The 18,090-nt window shown below is 42.4% G+C and overlaps 4 protein-coding genes across 7 annotated transcripts; 1 reads left to right on the forward strand and 3 right to left on the reverse strand.

Moving 5' to 3' along the window:
- Window positions 1–774: 774 nt before the first annotated feature.
- Window positions 775–5,109, forward strand: LOC100833734 (lipid phosphate phosphatase gamma). Its single transcript, XM_003558117.4, has 3 exons — window positions 775–1,445; window positions 3,926–4,136; window positions 4,727–5,109. The coding sequence occupies exons 1-2, from the start codon at window positions 969–971 to the stop codon at window positions 4,130–4,132; spliced, it is 684 nt and encodes a 227-aa protein (XP_003558165.1). The 5' UTR covers window positions 775–968; the 3' UTR covers window positions 4,133–4,136; window positions 4,727–5,109.
- Window positions 5,110–5,771: 662 nt separating this feature from the next.
- Window positions 5,772–9,132, reverse strand: LOC100834350 (alpha-taxilin). 2 transcript variants are annotated; one of them, XM_010230455.3, is made up of 11 exons: window positions 8,739–9,132; window positions 8,508–8,572; window positions 8,284–8,398; window positions 7,867–7,934; window positions 7,707–7,784; window positions 7,547–7,611; window positions 7,305–7,371; window positions 7,029–7,175; window positions 6,767–6,823; window positions 6,551–6,646; window positions 5,772–6,279 (listed from the first exon to the last, which is right to left on the reverse strand). In XM_010230455.3, exons 1-11 carry the CDS (start codon window positions 9,034–9,036, stop codon window positions 6,121–6,123), a joined length of 1,215 nt encoding a protein of 404 aa, XP_010228757.1. In that variant the 5' UTR covers window positions 9,037–9,132; the 3' UTR covers window positions 5,772–6,120. The 2 variants fall into 2 exon arrangements, with proteins under 2 accessions (XP_010228757.1, XP_003558166.1); XM_003558118.4 differs by having other exon boundaries at window positions 6,993–7,175; window positions 8,739–9,130.
- A 219-nt stretch (window positions 9,133–9,351) lies between these two features.
- On the reverse strand, window positions 9,352–13,898 carry LOC100842617 (RNA pseudouridine synthase 5). Of its 2 annotated transcripts, XM_003561691.3 has the most exons (14): window positions 13,694–13,898; window positions 13,549–13,618; window positions 13,374–13,401; window positions 12,915–12,961; window positions 12,738–12,828; window positions 12,322–12,499; window positions 11,855–11,942; window positions 11,687–11,768; window positions 11,465–11,540; window positions 11,316–11,383; window positions 11,118–11,187; window positions 10,841–10,925; window positions 10,650–10,743; window positions 9,352–9,836 (listed from the first exon to the last, which is right to left on the reverse strand). In XM_003561691.3, exons 1-14 carry the CDS (start codon window positions 13,809–13,811, stop codon window positions 9,759–9,761), a joined length of 1,173 nt encoding a protein of 390 aa, XP_003561739.1. In that variant the 5' UTR covers window positions 13,812–13,898; the 3' UTR covers window positions 9,352–9,758. The 2 variants fall into 2 exon arrangements, with proteins under 2 accessions (XP_003561739.1, XP_024317091.1); XM_024461323.1 differs by lacking the exons at window positions 12,738–12,828; window positions 12,915–12,961; window positions 13,374–13,401; window positions 13,549–13,618; window positions 13,694–13,898 and having other exon boundaries at window positions 11,687–11,757; window positions 12,322–12,736.
- A 265-nt stretch (window positions 13,899–14,163) lies between these two features.
- On the reverse strand, window positions 14,164–17,405 carry LOC100834651 (cytochrome c oxidase assembly protein cox16, mitochondrial). Of its 2 annotated transcripts, none has more exons than XM_003558119.4 (4): window positions 17,247–17,405; window positions 14,985–15,168; window positions 14,749–14,878; window positions 14,164–14,653 (listed from the first exon to the last, which is right to left on the reverse strand). In XM_003558119.4, exons 2-4 carry the CDS (start codon window positions 15,143–15,145, stop codon window positions 14,582–14,584), a joined length of 363 nt encoding a protein of 120 aa, XP_003558167.1. In that variant the 5' UTR covers window positions 15,146–15,168; window positions 17,247–17,405; the 3' UTR covers window positions 14,164–14,581. The 2 variants fall into 2 exon arrangements, with proteins under 2 accessions (XP_003558167.1, XP_010228758.1); XM_010230456.3 differs by having other exon boundaries at window positions 14,985–15,162; window positions 17,247–17,404.
- Between the last annotated feature and the right edge of the window lie 685 nt (window positions 17,406–18,090).

Genomic DNA, 18,090 nt, shown 5'->3' on the forward strand with positions numbered 1-18,090 from the left:
TGTCGGTATGGTGGTCCGTCCGTCGGCTGCTGCTTCCGTGTGGGCCGCATCGGAGGAGAGGCGGCGGCGGGGTTGCTACCGGATGCGCGGACGGAGGCGGGGAAGGCCACCGAAGGAGGGCACGGAGGCCGAAGGAGGGGCGGCGCCGGGGTGGCTACCGGAGGCGGCTAGGGCTCCCGCATCGCCGCATCGGGACTTCGGGAATGGGGGCAGGCAGTGCGATGCAAGTTGGGAAAGAGAACTGGGCTGGGCTGGATCGGGAAATAGAAGGACAGGGAGAGAAATCAGAGGGTAGCCGAACCGTTTTTCACTTGGCGGTGGCATATCCTCCGTAATTTTGGCCTGCTCCGCGTTTTCCATTTCCGAGAATCTCCAAAAGAGGTGCTCCGAGTTTTGTGAAGGGAATTGGGCTAGCTTCTTGGAACTAGCTTCCTGATTTTTTGTGTTCGGTGCTGCTCCAGTACGGATTTACGAGAAGCTGGAAACTGGTGGGTTGTCAAACATACCCTTAAACAACACGTAGAAATGCGGAGCGGATCCCACGTATAACCCATTTCTATACCGACGTCTGAACTTTTGAAGTAAAATTTTGAGTGCAGATTTTAAACTAGCGAATCAACGGACAAACGGGGTTCATCTAGTTTCCGTGCCGACACCCGCCAGAATTAACTCCATCGAAGCTATTTTTCGTCAGCAAATGAAAGAGCATTCCCCTCAAAAAGAAAAGAATCGCTTAGAATGGCTCCTCGTCGAGCTCAATGCGTCAATCTGAACCATCAGATTGATGAGTTGCTCTAACCTTTCTCCTTAATCCCCACGCGTTCAGCCTTCCAGGCCTCGCTTCTTCTGGCACGTCCTCCACGCTCCGCGACACCCACGTCTTCTCGCCCCTCCCCTCAAACGCGCAAGGCGCAGATCCCCGCATACCCTCCGCAATCGCCGGAGAAGAGAACTCCGCCGGCGGAGCTATGTCTGGGGAGGGGGACTTCCAGGAGATGGCGGCATCGGTGCCGCCGGCGCTCAAGGCCATCACGCTCACCCACGTCCGGTACCACCGGGGCGACAAGGTCGGCCTCTTCCTCGCGTGGGTCTCCCTCATCCCCGTCTTCATCAGCCTCGGCGGATTCATCTCCCACTTCCTCTTCCGTCGCGACCTCCAGGGAATCTGCTTCGCCGCGGGGCTCCTCGTCTCCCAGTTCCTCAACGAGCTCATCAAGCACTCCGTCGCGCAGTCCCGCCCGGCCTCGTGCGAGCTGCTCGAGACCTGCGACTCCCACGGCTGGCCCTCCAGCCACGCGCAGTACACCTTCTTCTTCGCTACCTACCTCTCGCTCCTCGTGCTCCGGCGGTCCCCGGCGAGCCGTGTGATGGCCTCCTTGTCATGGCCGCTCGCGTTCCTCACCATGCTGTCCAGGGTGTACCTCGGATACCACACCGTCCCGCAGGTAAGAGCCCCTGAAATTCGGATCCGATCTGATGGGACGGTGATAGAGAATTGAGTTTTAATCGACGCACTTTTATGCAATGTTTTTGTTTCTACGGGCGAATTAATTTAGGGTATCTTTGGAATGCAGGAATTGATAAACACAACAATAGAGAAAAACGTGTTAAATCCTACTCTAGATGATTTGTAAACAAATGAAAATACAATAGAAACCATTTGGTTGCACCAGATGTAAAACAAAGGTTAGGTGCATGCCATAGTTGCAAAGAACAAAAAATGACGAAAAGGTCTAACTTGTTCTCCTATGGAATTGGGGTGGATGGAAGCTACCCATAGGATTTTTTCTGGTCTTATTCTTTTCCATCAACTAGCACGTTGTCCTGCGCAAAACATCTTTACACATCTTCAGGTTTTTGTGGCTCACAAAATAATGTAATCCTATATTATTCAAAAACATCAAAACAATGATTGGTGTGTGTCATTTGTATGTGATATTAGATCAACATGAGAAATTAAAGCTCGGATCGCAGTAGGCCGGTTGGCCTTCTACAAGAGTAGATATGTTGTGTTTGACGTGATATTAGAGTAATACACTCAAATGAAGTTCGGATCGTGAGCATGATTGATCTTTAGAAAGCAGAACTAATCAAACCTAGTAAAGCTATAAAAGTAGAATTAACCAATCCCACTACACCTAGAAGTACATCGTGTTCTGAACATGAGATAATTCCTTTTTGTATGGGGTTTAAGATCGCAATCTACTGAAGTTTAGAATGGGAGCTGGCTGGTTGATCATTTACATTAGACTAATTGATTGTTTGAGGTGATATTAGTACTCCCTCTGATCCATAATAAGTGTCTTGGACTTACTACAAAGTTGTAACTTTGTACTGAGTCCAAGACAACTTTGTAGTAAGTCCAAGACACTTATTATGGATCAGAGGGAGTATGTGTCTGGAAATTAAGTTCAGATTGATCACCTGACTAACGCAGGTCTCTATCTGAGACGGTATGGGCACAGATATTATAGTTCACATACTGAAGGTCAATCGGTTATTTGCACTGATAGGTCGTGCATGGTCGTGTGTACACCAAGCTATATTTGTAGGTAGGATTCTTATGATAATAAATCATACTGTGAAATTAAAGTTTTATGTGATTATCATTGATATTTGGATTAAAGTTTAGATCATGAGCTAGTCTATTTACTTTGTAGCAATATTTAATTAGCAAGTATTTGGTTTGCTAGCTAGTCATTTACTCATACAGGAAGTTAATTAGCAGGCAGAGTTAAAATTTGGGTTGTTATGTAGATATATAATTCTTTAAATACCCGTTAATAACTCATTCTTGTAAAAATATAGATTATGACGAACGGAGCTGAGTCTACTAATATTCTCGTGACTCGTGAAGAACAATAACGAAAAATAAAGCTGAGAGATCGTAATATATTGATTGTTTAACATAAAGTATGTTACGTTTGATACCGTAAAAACAAATATTGGCTTACCTCTAGCCATAACATGCCCATGTGGGCCTTCAACAACTTTGATGTTTCATTGCAAGCCCATCAAATATATTCCCTTGTTAAATTTTGACCGTTAAATATAAGATCTAATGGTCTAGATAATTTGTATGATGTGGATCAACTTGGTGCTTCCCCTCAGGAACCCCCTCATTAAATCTTGACCGTTAAATATAAGATCTAATGGTTTAAATAATTTGGATGATGTGCACCAACGTGGTACTTCCTCTCGGTACTTATACTTTTAGTATATAATAAATCGGTATCTATAGGAAATTTGAATTCTCCATGGATTGAAAATCCTAGAAAATTCCTTAGATAACCCTTCCTGGAAGGGGCCATAAGAATAGCTCCTGGTTGTAATTCTCCCAAGTTCTTAAAGAAATTTTCTCAAGTCTTAGATCTGTTGTTTAAATGAATTATATGTAATTAAGACATCTTCAATGTTTATTAGCGATTAATTGAATTATGACGAACCCAAATTTCATATAAATATATAATTTTACATGGTAACAAACTTGCAGAACTGTCTGTAGGAATTTGCCACCTTTTAATATTCGTCTTCAATAACAAAGTTGTCAGCATTTACCTCAATAAGAAAGTTTTTTCTTATTTGTCAGCATTTATATGAATATCAAAGTTCTTCCATATCCGATGTTTGTAGTACAGCTATGTCTTCGAGCTGTTGTGTATGTTTAATAACGCTCGTCTATTGGATCTATCTGTTTGCGTATGACTATGAATCTCAGTTTCCCCGTCGAACAATTACACTTGGTAGACCTCTTCTTTGACCAGTTTGTGTGCTCTGGTTAACGATATCCTTCTTTAGTAAAGTTGGTGTGTCCATGGACACCTAGTTGTTTGAAAGATGCCTTTTATTTTTTTTAATTTTTTAGGCAATATATCGTGACTGTCATTGAAATCTGAAAGAAGTTCCAATGTGATGAGTGAATTAGGTTTTCGCTGGAGCAGTAGTGGGCCTTGTATTTGGTGCTATCTGGTACTGGATTGCCAATACCATTCTTGCCGAATACTTCCCAATGATTGAAGAGAGCACAATTGGAAGGTGGTTGTATATCAAGGATACTTCACATATTGCAAATGTGCTCAAGTTTGAGTACGATAATGCAAGGGCAGCAAGGAAAAAAGTTGCTACTGATTGAGCATGTAAGTCACAGCGTATCTAATATCCATTTTGCTCAAACATGAATCATTTCTTCCATCTCAAAATTAGAAATGCTAATCCACCAGTCAATTAAATGATTTGCCGTTCATTCAATGTTTTTTTATATTTAATGGAAATTAGTTGTGAGTGGACTAGCTTGATGTTGTCACTCTATGTTCCTCTTTATAAATTTCACCATAGGGGCCTCCCATACCGTTTTTGAAAGAAAAAGAAATTGATGTTGTTCCTGGCATGATCGAGAATACAACTATACTATAAGCTATCATCATCTGGTCAACTTCACATCACTTTATCATTCTATTGTAACTTATGTCATACAAATAACAAGAGGCAACTAAGTTTGGCTCATATGGAAAGTAGCGCACTATAAACTCGTGTAAGGAACGATTCACCTTTTTATGGTTTATCATCTTGATTTAATTATTTTCAAGGAAGGATTTTTACCATCTTCATGATCTACAACATTCATCAGCATTTGGCAATAGCCTTTTTTTCCTGTCAAAATCAGCTTGCCTCGAACTTTTTTTGCCAGGAGACAAAATCACCTGGCCTAACTGTCTTGTCAATGCAGGTTCTGCTTTTGGATTGTATATGATCTCAGGGGTTATAAGAACTTGCACGGCATATATTTGCTTCGCTGATGCTGCGCACGGACGCCTGACCTGTGCTCCTGGCTACAACTTTATTACTAGAAGAGATGCCCATTGGAGTTGTGACATTTTGTTTCCTGTCCATGTGGCATTATTATTTCTAGCCCAGAACTTGTTCTATTATAATAGTTTTTTGATGAGTTGTTTTTGTTTACATTTGAAAAATGACCACAGTGAAGTAGTATACCTGAATTCATGTGTCTAGGTTCACCGGTTCTTTTGTAGTTGTATGACGACTGAAGTACATCTGCACCACATTGTGTTGAAACGTGAAGAGTACATAAAATGGGGTATTTTGTTTTTACATGGGCATAAACGTTAGGTGTGCATAAATTTTCATAGTTGACAAAAGGTTTTAGCTTTTTAAGGAGAATAAGAATGCACGCCCCGGATCTTTTGAACTAAAACAACGACAATAATTTATGATCGGAAGAAATAGTGTCAAATTATTATTACATGGTCTCCCTGGCCTGGAATAAAGACGATAGTAAGGAGCATGCATATCTTGATTTCTTACGACAAGGAAAACAACAAGCAGTGCAAACCTCGCTTAACACAAAACGTTGATCAGTTCACGAACAATGCACACAATCGATTGTTTGAAAAATATTGATCTTCTATAATCCAACAACACTACAAGGAAGGAACAGTCGAGGTTGATTCCATGCTAGGTAAGACCGGAAGCAGCTTAAGCTCGCAGTTGGTACTGATTAGGGCGTGTACAATAGGATGACATCAGTCTTTTTTTAGCGATGCCACATAAGATAAAATCTGACATGGAAGAAAGAGAAATGAAGAAAAGACACAAACCTTCTCTTAATTAAGAGATGATCTCTTCACAAGAATGATAAGGTAAAAATAAGACAATTTTCCCATTGTACTAGATTTTGCTTTTTTTAGCATTTATGTTGTTAATTTTATTCATCTAAACATTAATTTTAAGATATGACACTAAGAGATAACCCATTGTACAACATGTTTTGTTGTTTTTTCTAAATGACGTAAAACATTTAAGATAAGACAGTCTTATCAACCATTGTACGTGCCCATGCAATCTCAAAATGCTCTTTGTACTCAGAAAACAAAGCAGGCTCCGACATCTTCCACCAGATAAGCCTCAAGCTACGGGACACTTGGGTCAATAGTCGTAGTTGGATGTGTGATACAGGTCCGGAGCTCCCACAAAATCACAAGCAAAACGGAATAAAAGTATCACATCTATCCGTTTCTCTCTCTGGCTTCTGAAATCTCGGTAATCTGTAGCAGAGGCGGGTAGTAGCACCAGCGGTACGCGACACAAAGCACACAAACACTATCACTCTGGCTCTGGACTTGCATTAAGATCTATAACCATGGCCTCAGGAACACTCAGAGAAGGGCCTTGTTTCCTTTCTTCTTGTAGTGATCGGCACAGGGACTCAAGCTTGTCCCTTTGATTCTTACATTTATCTAGTTCCTTCTTCATTAGCTCACGCTGCAGACATGCCCAGAACAGGTTCCAAGTTAGTATAACGTTATCGACTTGCACAAGGTTCTCCTAGTATGCAGGTGAAGATAAATGAAACTGCATAACCCATAAATTTGAAGGTGATTCCATACATGGTGAAGGCGATGAACGCGAGCTACTAAAAGCAGGCAAATAGCATTATAAAAAGGAATCAGGCAGGTCCACTTATATAAATTATGTGGTCTCAGGGCACCTTACTTTTGAATGTTTCAATTCGTTAATAAAACGTATGCATTACCTCCTCAATGAGCTTCACAAGAGCAATATCTGAATTCTCACATTTGCTCTTCAGGGCTCCATTCTGCTTCTTAATTTCTTTTATCATTGTCGTCATCTGATGCAAAAGATAACAAAATACATTTTAGTTACGTAGATGAAGAATTAATAAGAACAAAGGTACAAAGCAGATACAATGATACTGATTTCGCATGAATACAAATTAGTCGTAGGACACCTGTGCCATCTCCTTCTTATAAATTTCAAAGGCTTCAGTGCTTTGCGATAGGGCATCCTGAAATGGAAAACTTCGCATTCACACACCCATAATACACCATCAAAATGTATAAACTACTTGCAAAAAATTGCATGTTCATCTACTGGGGGAAATCCACCATTAATAATACACTGACTGAAGAGATGGAATTAAGACTTAAAGAGAAGGATCTTATATGCAAAAGTACCTCAAACTGCTCAAATTTTTTACCATCAGCAGCTACCTGTTGCCGCAGGTTCTTCTCAGTAACGCCAAGCTGAGAAACTTGCTCAGCATACAACACCATTTGGGCATGTTCTTGAGCTGCTTTTGCTTGATATTGTTGAATTTTCAGTTTAGCAAGCTCAAGTTCCAGTGTCTTTTCGTTCAACTGCATATATGACGAGCAATGAGAAACAGCAGCTTACACAAAGTACAACAAACAACACATAAATCATGGTTGTGACCATATCGGAGATACTCGTGGATCAAAAAATTATTACAGGATGTATGCAGCTACCTGATGAGAATATTTCTGCTCAATGACACTATATTGACCAGAAAGGTCTTTGAGTTTACCTCTCAGCCTACAAAATAACAACCATCAATGTACATTGAAAGACAGTTAGGATAAACTTAAATAAATTGGTAGTAAGTGAAGAAAAAATGTATCATCACAGATGTAATGGAGTTGCGAATATAAGTGGTTTCAATTAACGAAACTCTTAATACTGAAGATATTCCTAAGCTTGGTATTCTTACATATTGTTCTCTTCGAACTGAGCAATGATTGAATTTTTCTGCTCCTCAAGCTTGTCACCGACAGCCTATTAAATATCACAAATATAATGGTCAATAGTGTCTATAAACTACACCAGTATACATTCATTTTTCAGATTACTGTCATCTAATGTATATTGACCTTCATAGCATTGTCGAATTTCTCTTTCAGTCCCAACCGAAAACTGCACCCATCTGCTGACACCTTTTGACACTCTTCCTGAACGTAAAATCAAGAAGATAACTCAGTTCAATACAAGTGCAGAATACTCATTTCACAACTCAAAACTCTATGAACATACCTTTAACATTTTGTTTTGACGCTGAAACTCCCTACAAAGAGATTCTAATTTTTCTTTAACTGCAATTGCTGCAAGAGACCAAATGCAAATGATGCATGTCAGGTAGAAGGATTCTACAATTACCATGTGCACACAAGTGGAGAAAAACAAAATAACCAGGTATTTTAGTTACATTAATTACTCTTTTGGAGTTTTGGTTACACGAGAAGAGAACAGAACAAAGATACAAATTAATACTAATTCTCGATTAACATGAATAATACAGGATACAATTCCGACCAAACTAAGTACAGCTGTAGTGTGACAGTGAATCAATAATATTTAATTGAGGGTAGCCAATGGATTTATCGATTACATCTGACTGTTGGAAAAACAGGCATCTACATGGGATCATAATTTGACATGATAGAAACTTGCCTGCATCCCTTTCTTCTACCACTCTATGGTACCTTTGGGCAAGTTCCAACAACTCTCGGTCCTTCTCTAGCTTACTGCTTCGTTTTACGACCTTACGCTTTGGCTCGCCACTCATCTACAAAGTCATGGAGATCAATCCCATTTAGCAAACACTAATCTTCTTACCAACACCAATACGGCACTCAGAGACAAGTCTAAACCATATGCATCTCAGCATTAGCAACCTTTTGATTGACCTGAGATTCAGCTGGCTCCACCATGAAGCTGTCCTTTAGTGATTCTTTAGCATCTGTAAAAGGAGCACCAAAACAAGCAGACATAAACAAGACTCCATGCCATGGAAGAGCGCACTTAAGTTAGTTGTAACAGAGATGATTGATGTAAAAAATACACAACATCAGATCAGGAATTTGGCAGTCAGAGAGGGAGAGAGAGGGAGAGGGGAGGGAGATCACCTCCTATGTCTGCGGCGGGTTCCTGCTGCCCAAGAGCGCTCTCCGGCTCCAAAGCGGCTTTCACAGAGAGGCTCTGCAGGGCATCGGCGGCGGCGGCGAGGCTAGAGGGAGTGCCTAGGGTTTCCTCGCCATTGGCGACGGTGGCGGTCTCGTGATCGGGGCCGAGAGCAGGATGCGCGGAATCGCGGGCCGCTGGCGCGGAGGAGAGAGGCGGGGTCTGGTCGGCAGAGGAGCTCTCGACGAAGCCATCGGGAAGCGCGTCGGCCTCCGGGAGACCCGTCGCCGGCGAGCCTTCCATTGGGGGCGTTGCTTGTTGAGACTTGAGAGAGAGCCCCCCCTTTTTTTTTTTCTGTTTCGTCTAGCTTTGGGAGGTTGAGACTTGGATGCTTGGATTGGACTGTCTCTCTGACGTACTCTACTGTAATCAAAATCTGACTTGCCATCCATTTTCAGAAATAGAGCTATCGCAGTATTGAGCTGCCGAATTTCAAGCTGGTTTGGGAATACATCGTAGATGCATGGAGATGGGGTTAAAAACTAACAACATGACATGCGTACACTTTTGTCGCAGCGAAGGATGAAATGGCTTTCGCCATATACAACGCAACACAAATACAACAAATTACTCCTTATGATTTGGCTTTGTGCATCTTCAAGGCAGAGATAGCAGTTCACATTCTTCCTTTTTCATGAAAAAAAAGGGTTCATCTTAGTTTTTCGGCAGAAGCGTACAATGACCATTTAAACTCAACAATGGCGTACCATGTTTGTATCCTCCACTACGCTAGCCACGCAAAACCTCAGACAGACACTGAGCTACACGCCTGGTCGCCTACACCTCATATGCTGGTATGCCGTATGCACTCTACTACCATCTACTGAAGAGTCTCTAGCTAGTTTGCATTGGCCTCCATCTCCATGGGCTTGCAAAACATGGGGTATACCGGTATACAGATAGACCCTGTGAACTCTGCCTGATTGCCCCTCTTTACAAATATTTTCATACGAAAATTTATGAGCTCAACTATCAACTTGCTTAGCGCACCGTTCCTCTCGAGTCTGTAGGATTCGTGGCAGAGGAGCTGTGATTTTCACCATCTGCAAAGCCGACCACAGAAACGTAAGAAGTGGAGTAACTAAAATGATGTCAGTTGATACACAGCATCAAAAGTTGCTTTGATCTGGATATCTCTTTAATTTGAGTGCTAGGCTTCAAATCCCCTCTGCACATTCGCGTGTACTTTCAATCATTTATAATTCTAATTTATGAAGAAATATAGTTTGATTTCTTATTTTCTTATACAACTGTAACAATTATAACATATATGTGATTAATCTGAACCGTTGTGAGCTTAATCCACCAATTAAGCAGTATATCTATACCTTTTTTTCTCTATTAATATGGGGATAATTTATTTTCTAGAAAATGTAAAGGTGTTGTGCCTTGAAGCTTGATGCACAAATCAAATGAAAGATTGTTTGCACATGCCACACACCTAAGATTAGGCAACCCCCGTACATAGGGTTGCAAATGGGCTCCCATTTAAGTCCCACTTCCAGTTCATTTGGTATTTGCTAGTTCAAAATCTTGGCTCAAATCTGAACTGAAATTAAAAAATGAACTAGAAGTGGGACTTAAGTGGGATCCCACTTGCAACCCTACTCGTACACCCCAATAATCATGTCTTGATCGCCAATGAATCACGTAATCTGACTCATTTCTCATTCAGTATATCGTATCTGACTATGAATTAATTGGTGGTGGCATGGCCACGTGAGAATGCAGCGTTAGCAACAGGAATGAGCGGGAAAACTATTGATATTACATGAATCGCTTTTTGAGGTCATAAGCTATTGCACATGTCAGATAGAGAATGATACCCAAGTTTAGAAGGATTCACTTATCATTACCTTCTCTGTACTTGGATGACAAAGGACCAGCCAATGCGCATGTAAGTGATACCCACAGTCTCCAGGAACAGGCTGTAAAGGTCTCTCATAACCTCTAAAAAAAGGTTAGTAACATTAGTCAAACTAGTACAAGAATGGGGGGAAATCATGTATGGAGGTATCTCAGCAGGGATGAAAGATGAAATAAATACCCGTCATATGCAAAAGAAACATCAGGACAACTATGTTCCAGGTCAGCAAATTTAGGCTGCCCACCAATACCATAGAGAGGGTCATCTGATGAATGAATAAGAAAGAGAGAAATCGTAAGTGTCTGAAGTTTGCATTTATGTTAAATTTTAATGAAATTGGGGTCTGTCAGGCCTTTATTAAGAAGAAAAAGACTTTGCTTATGATAGGAAAAAACACACCGATGCAAGCCTTCATGACAAGAGCTTAAGTTCTATTATGGCCATCTTACAAACTTACCAACAAGAGGGTGTCCAATGTACCCAAGGTGTATCCGAATTTGGTGGGGCCGTCCTGAATGAATTTCGACCTGCACCAATCAAGGAAAAGAAAGATTGGCATACATAAAGAAAATGTTAATTTACTATTATACACGTGAGCAATCCAGATGGAGGGGACGCTGTCCATGTCTAAATGATTGTAACATAAGCATCATACCTGGACCAACGTTTGATTTTCGTGTGCAAGTCTCTCTAGAACACACACTTTACTCACTGCCTGCTTCCCTAAGAAGGAATATTGCAAAGATAAAATTACAGAATAAATTAGTCTTAGAAACTCATTCATGACCAGTAGAATTGTAGTACCTGAGGAACATGCCACATAAAGTCCCTCTGAAACTCCGGGATAATGAACTAATCCTATGGGTTGAGTAACCACGTCCTACAGGTGCATAGAAAAGAATTGTACCATAAATATTTTATTCACAAGATTGTATAGCCCCTGAATATCAATTTGAATTTGACACTGAATAGAGAAAGATATCATAATAGTGCAATCCATAGATGTGAGGGGTGAAAAGGCAGTACCTCATCATTTTCAAGTATCCCAGTTACTAACGCTCGATAGAATTTTGAAACTTTCCGTTCTCTGCTATCCTCTGTTTCATCCCTATAAATTGCATTGATCAGTTAAGAAAGACTGGGTGGTACTAACGGTAGAGTACCTTTTCAAATCCGAAAGAGAAAATCGTACACCTTTTGTTTCCAGCATTTATAGTGCCTTCTGCAAAATAAGATGCAAGTCGAACTTTGGCAAGCTTTGTCTTGGCACAAAGTAGTAGACCTAAGATCAAATGCGCAGGTCATCAGAAACCTGAAGACACTGAATGTCGCAACGTGCAGCAGCAGCAGCAAACATTATTTTTTTCTGTGAGTCTAATTTTTTTTACCAAAAATAGTCGGAGAGTCAGGCTTCATTGCAGAGCTCTTTGTTATATTATGGTTAAAAACGCTGTTTGTTATACCTGTGAACAACCCCTATTGCCTCTTGTTTATAGTATAAAAAACTTGATTGGTACTTTTTTCTGAGAAAATAGGGTTTGTTCATAAAAGATACCGTCATGTCATCTTGGAGCATATGAAAGTAATTGCAGTAATGCCAGCTGATTACCTATGAGACAGAGTCTCTTGATATGGCTGAACCAAACAAAAACAAAACAAACCTGATGTGCCCCTTCCTAATCGATGAACAGGTACAGGATGTGATTGCACATTTTTTCTCTTCGAGCAGCTTGATAGGGGCATCTTCCACTCTTTCCATTGAAGTTGTGCTAGAACAGTACGCTGCTGGAAGAGTCCTTTAGGCAGAACTTGCAAACCGGAAGGCTTATTAAGGGCGACCTGACGAAATCTTCTTGAGCTCATTTATAGTTATGATTCCAAATGTATATTTATGTGTTACTACTAATTTTAACAGACATGCATAGGAACAAATGGAGCTTCATACTTACTGAAAGTAACTATCGTAACAATAATGGACAGTCATGAAATGGAAAACAAACACGTGGTTTGCAAAAATTAGATGAGCGCGGCTAAATTCTGATGGTTCTGCAATTTAACAAGAATATCAGGTTCATACTATGTCATCATCTTCATAAAGCACTTGAAGCATATGTGGTGCAAGTGGCTCCTGCCATGCGAGGCGATGATATACTAATTTAGAACCTTCCCTGAAAAACAAGAGCCACATCAGATACATGTCATATTTTCATGAATTTGTTTCAAATATATGCGGCAAATAGAAGAAGAAAAGTACCTGAGAATCATTTCTGGGTCAATAACAACTTGACCATCAACTGTTATCTGCAAATAAAATCTCAAAGTCTTCATTTATATTCCATCACACACATGCATTTTTTTTCTCAAACGTTTGAACTTTGGAAATCTACAACTTGACCATCAACTGTACTAAATCCCTGACACTTATTATGGATCGGAGGGAGTACAACATATCAGACAAATCTTTGTATGCACGCATTGGAATGTACGATAGCTCAAAAGGGTGAAGGGGAAAAATATCAACACGAAGGATCCGTAAGCCTCTGAGCTAGCAACTCGTACCAACAGTATATCAACTAATTGCAAAATTAAGTAAATAAATAAATATTATTAGTTCATACGCAGATCTTATTATGCCAGCCCCACTGTGATACACGACACTAAAAATGGGTAAAAACAGAACGAGAAATTAACTACTTGATGTTGCATACTCTACCTGGCCATTACGAATCCTATGAATCCACCTGCAGAGGAGAATACAATCACCATCAAATCAAAACAGCACTCCAGCCTCCAGACTGATCAAATCCCAGTAGAAAAAGGAAAAGGAAACCACTAGAAACCATTCGATGGCGGAGATTAGGAAGTGGGCGTGGCCCTTAGCTACATACCCTGGCAATGGCGCAGAACTCTTGTAGTTGTCAGAGTAGAACTCGATCAAGGTGGTGCTGGTGTCCGCAGCTGCTCGCATGTCAAGAAATCAGAGGAAGTAACAAAACCAGGAAGAGCGGGAGGGAGCCGGGAGGGGAGGCTGACCAGGACCAGCGCAACGGAACGTGTCGGTGTAGGAGAGGCCTTCGTTGAGCTCTGGCCATGGCTTCCCGAAGGAGTAGATCGCCTGCGACAGTGGAGCTTCTCCGGCGGCGGCGGCCATCGTGTCGCGCCGTCGGGTGAAAAGAACTTCTTCAAGACTACGATTACCTGTTAGTCCACTAGGTTTTTGGGATTTTTTATGATATCCCTCAGTTGATGTGCATTTTGATCTGCATTATATAAGTACAGTAAGTTGACATCTCCATACTTTAGCGCATATTTTCAAATATGCATAGGCTTTTTTAACACTTTTTTTCTTATTCCCTTTTCCACAAAATGTTAAATACTTTTTACATCTCTACTTCGATTCGGACGAGTGTACACTGAACAAGCAAAAATGAAAACAGAGACAACTTGGGAAACAATGTCACCGTCCTGAGTACAATTTTTGCCGATCCAATTAAGATCGAACATCTGATCCATACACCAAATGTCAAACTTTCAAATTTCAAGTTTAGGAGGATTTAACTTCCCCCCATTTTTTCTAGTGTTCTGCCAACAATTGGTCGTGATATATATCTCGATTCGCTTACAGGAACAAATGTATACATATTGAATGGTCAGCTGCCAGCCTGCCAGAGCACTCAGTTTAAAATTTATTGGTCCGTTTTGGGAGCGAAATTGGATGAAAAATCTCAAGGTAGACATACATATACTTCTCCACGGCTGTCCCAGTGTCACTACAAACAATGATTCCTACAGTTCAAGATCCTCAACCTAATTCTCTGCAGCTGGTGGCCACAAAGCAGAGTTCTGAAAATAATGTCTTCTCGGTCTCATTGACATTTGGACAGCATTCAACATAACTCATGGACAAAAAGATGGACTGCTTCACTTATTTTCATTTGGTTTCGGAATTCTCTTGTAGTCGTAGTTGTTTATGTCCACCTTCTGCTGCAAAGCCTATAATATAAGGAGTGGGAGCTCATCAGTCAGACCAATCATGAAAATAAATAAATCAAAAACCTCATTTCTTTCACATATGAACACAACATGACCTTCAGTTCATCCTCTAGTGAGAGCTTCTTAGGCTTATAGGCCCCTTCCACCGGTCCTGTTCGGCTTAGAGCCTTTGTTGTCTCTACAACCTCCCATTCCATATCCTCCTTTTCCCTCGTTACTTCTTTGCTGCAAAATACAAATGAACTAGCACAATCAAATATGTGGAACAAAATGATGCCTAGATACAATTAGATAGACTGATTTTGGCCAGTGCAGAAAGACGAATGACTACCTTCCCTGTATAAGATGAGCTAGACCCACTGCACCAAACACTGTCAAAGAAATGAGTGGCAAACCATATCGAACAAATGGATGTTTTCGTCCCCATCGTCTGAATTGTGAGGCTTGTTGAGCAACATTAGCAGCTGGTTCTATTTTCTGAGTTGTATTCATGATGGAAATTGACCTTGCTGTAACTGCCAAAGAAATAGTAAGTTAAGATGAGATGAATAGCTTATGATGTATTAGGAAGAATATGTTCCTGCATGGTTAGGATGTTCTAGAGTAAAATGGTTTATGCTCATTCATATTGTCAGACAAAATGTTGAATACAGTTCATCATGTTTCCATTAAATTAAGATTCAGTTATACCAAGTGTAGATTTCATTGACAGCACCAAATTATTCACAGCACTCAACAAGCACCTAATTGTTCAGATAACTCAATTAAACCTTGCATGTCCCAGACAGGCAGACCGTGAAAGACAGCAGGGAAGACAAAGTTGTAGCAACTAGCAACACTATATCATGAAATGAAAAATAGAACATCGACAGTTTTAGTCAAATTTCACAACAATGAGTCAACAACTGACTGCATGGTGTCCATGGAGAGTCATCTAGGTGTGAATGTCAAGTAAATATTTATGTTTGACCTAACTACAATGACAACCACAAAATGCAATAGCATATACCATAATGTAATACTTCCTCCGGCCGGAATTACTTGTCACTGATTTAGTACTAAGTCTGGGACAAGTAATATGGGTCAGAGAGAGTAGCAAATTACCTATATTCAGTTTTTCACATTTCAGCTCCATGGAGAAAAACAAATTTACACTACACTAGCTAAGAGCATCTTCAACGCGGCGCTTAAACACCGACGCCAGGATCAAAATCCCATCCAAAATACGTTTGCTAGCGGCATTTCCAGGTTATGCAACGCTGCCAAAATAATCGCCGGGCGCTTTATGAGTTTTTGGCTTGCAACATGAATCGGAGGGTAGTTTAGGAGATATTGTAGTTTAGCGCCTGGAACTAGCACCCAGCGCTGGAAGATAAACCGCTTAGCTGAAGACGGACAAGCACGTACAGCAAGGCCAGCAGCGCCACAGAGCGATCCTTCTCCGACCTGGACATGGACCCTGACGCGCCGAAAGCACACCACGGCCGTGGCCCTTGACGCGGCAGGTTGCAAGTTTCAGGAGAAACAGAGGGGAACAGAGAGTTTACAGAGGGCAGCTCCGAGAGAGAGAGAGAGCAGCAGCAGCAGCAGCAAGAGAAACGGTGATGGCGAGACGCTACGCCTGGCTGCGCCACACAAAGGCTGACAGCGGAACAAGGCAACGGCGCCCAAGGTCGCGTGGCGGCGACGCGATTCGAGTTCGACAGAGCAGAAGGGGACGGCGCGAGGGGAAAGAGGAGTTTTTTTTTATCAAAACGGGCTGCCCCCCGGTTTCATTAATGGAAACCATAGTGTTTTTACATAATTTAGGATAAACAAAGAACAGACATCAGGGCTCTACCCCATACAGGCAAACAGCACCAGATGCCCACAATACACTTGGGATTCAGTACATGAAAAATCAGAAAATCCTGTAGCATTTCATAGCCGCCACAGAGAAAAAACAGCAGCATCGATACCATCAGCTGCCTATGCCATCAGTCTTCGAGTAACTGGCGCCCATCCCTGCAACTGACGGAAGATCGCAGCCGTGACTCGCCACAGTTGACGCGAACACCGGAGCAGCACCTCCTGAGCACCGGATTTCTGGACTGACCCGCTGCCAACCATCATTGTCACCCATGCCGTCACAGCGCGCCGCGACCAGCACCATGAGCGAGGCCAAATGTCGAACAGGTGACGGGCACGACGGAGTTGGTGGACGGGCCCATAGCTGCAACCGGAGACAGGGGTACGCCGCTGCGGAGGGTCGCAGAAGGAGCGCCCTGAGTCGCCGCTGCCATAGCCAAGTGGGCTGCAGCCACCGGATTTGCAGGGGCCAAGGTGGATGGGGTGAGGAGGGGCTCTCCATCTGGCTCGGGAAGGAACCAGAGAGGAAGAGGGCGAGGGAAGGAGGGGTGGGGGGAGCGGAGGCCGCCGGAGTAGACTGGCACCGGTGGACGCCGGCGCCGGAGTAACGGCGGCGGCGGAGGAACCCTAGCCGTCTAATCCCATCGCGAGAGCGGCCCCCAGCCCCCTTCTCCGTTCGCCGAGGGGAAAGAGGAGTTAGAGGAGTCCCGAGAGAGAGAGAGAGAGGGGGGGGGGGGGGGCGCACCGGATAGGGGAAGATCCGCTGCCACCGGTCTTGAAGCTTCCGTCGCCGCCGCCGGACTTCAGGCCGCCGCCATGGAGCGCTCACGGTGGGGCATGGCTTCGGTTCTTTTGGCACAAACGGACTCCAGCGGGAAGAACATTTTGTCCGTTTGGGCCAAACGGACTCAGCCCGGTTTGTTTGGTCCTCTGTTTCAGCTTTTAGAACTTTTAGTAATTTCAAAAACACTTCTCCCGTCAAAGCAGGTCCGGAGGTGTTTCTCAGCTTCATGTGTAAACGAGAAAAGTGTTTTTGAGATTGCTAGAAGCACCAAAAGCTGAAGCAGAAGTCCAAACAAACAGGGCCTCACCAATCCGCTTTTTGTCAGGACGCGACCCATTTGGTCATTCTGACCCAAATCTGCTTCAGGGAGAGGGTCTTTTGCACTCATCTCGTCCGCACTTTGCTCATTTTTCCTCCGTTGACCCACATGTTTATGAGTAATAAAGTACTTCCTCAGTCCAACAAAAGATGTCTCAAGTTTTTCAAAATTTGAATGTATTTAGACATGACTTAGTGTATAGGTGCATTTAAAAGTCAAAGCTGAGACATTTTTTGTTGGACGGAGGGAGTAGATTAAATGGGTGGCCAAAAGGAGACCAAAACGGACACAAAATAGGTCTCTTCGCTGGAATTGGCCTGATACGAGACAGGGAGGTCAAAGGACGAAGAGACGTACCCCTTCGGCCTCCCCTTCATTTCACCTTCGGTGCCGCGTTCGGCCGTAGAATTCTTTGCATGGAGGATTGAGATGGATCGAAGAAAAATTGATCCGCAATTCTATCATTTTCTTTCTCGACCGGGAAGG

This window comes from Brachypodium distachyon, chromosome 1 (assembly GCF_000005505.3).
Source record: "Brachypodium distachyon strain Bd21 chromosome 1, Brachypodium_distachyon_v3.0, whole genome shotgun sequence".
Classification (NCBI taxonomy): domain Eukaryota; kingdom Viridiplantae; phylum Streptophyta; class Magnoliopsida; order Poales; family Poaceae; genus Brachypodium; species Brachypodium distachyon.

Bases quoted from the DNA above. Each gene is read 5' to 3' on its own strand.
- LOC100833734 (XM_003558117.4), top strand. From the start codon at position 969: ATGTCTGGGGAGGGGGACTTCCAGGAGATGGCGGCATCGGTGCCGCCG. The intron at 1,446-3,925 runs GTAAGAGCCCCT...TGAGTGAATTAG, and splicing joins GATACCACACCGTCCCGCAG to GTTTTCGCTGGAGCAGTAGT.
- LOC100834350 (XM_003558118.4), bottom strand. From the start codon at position 9,036: ATGGAAGGCTCGCCGGCGACGGGTCTCCCGGAGGCCGACGCGCTTCCC. The intron at 7,612-7,706 runs GTCAATATACAT...GATATTTAATAG, and splicing joins AATTCGACAATGCTATGAAG to GCTGTCGGTGACAAGCTTGA. The intron at 7,372-7,546 runs GTAAGAATACCA...GTTATTTTGTAG, and splicing joins CAGTTCGAAGAGAACAATAT to GCTGAGAGGTAAACTCAAAG.
- LOC100842617 (XM_003561691.3), bottom strand. From the start codon at position 13,811: ATGGCCGCCGCCGCCGGAGAAGCTCCACTGTCGCAGGCGATCTACTCC. The intron at 12,829-12,914 runs GTACTTTTCTTC...CTTGTTTTTCAG, and splicing joins GACCCAGAAATGATTCTCAG to GGAAGGTTCTAAATTAGTAT. The intron at 10,926-11,117 runs GTAAGTTTGTAA...TTCATTCATCAG, and splicing joins CATTGGACACCCTCTTGTTG to ATGACCCTCTCTATGGTATT.
- LOC100834651 (XM_003558119.4), bottom strand. From the start codon at position 15,145: ATGAATACAACTCAGAAAATAGAACCAGCTGCTAATGTTGCTCAACAA. The intron at 14,879-14,984 runs GTAGTCATTCGT...TGTATTTTGCAG, and splicing joins GCTCATCTTATACAGGGAAG to CAAAGAAGTAACGAGGGAAA. The intron at 14,654-14,748 runs GTCATGTTGTGT...CTTATATTATAG, and splicing joins CACTAGAGGATGAACTGAAG to GCTTTGCAGCAGAAGGTGGA.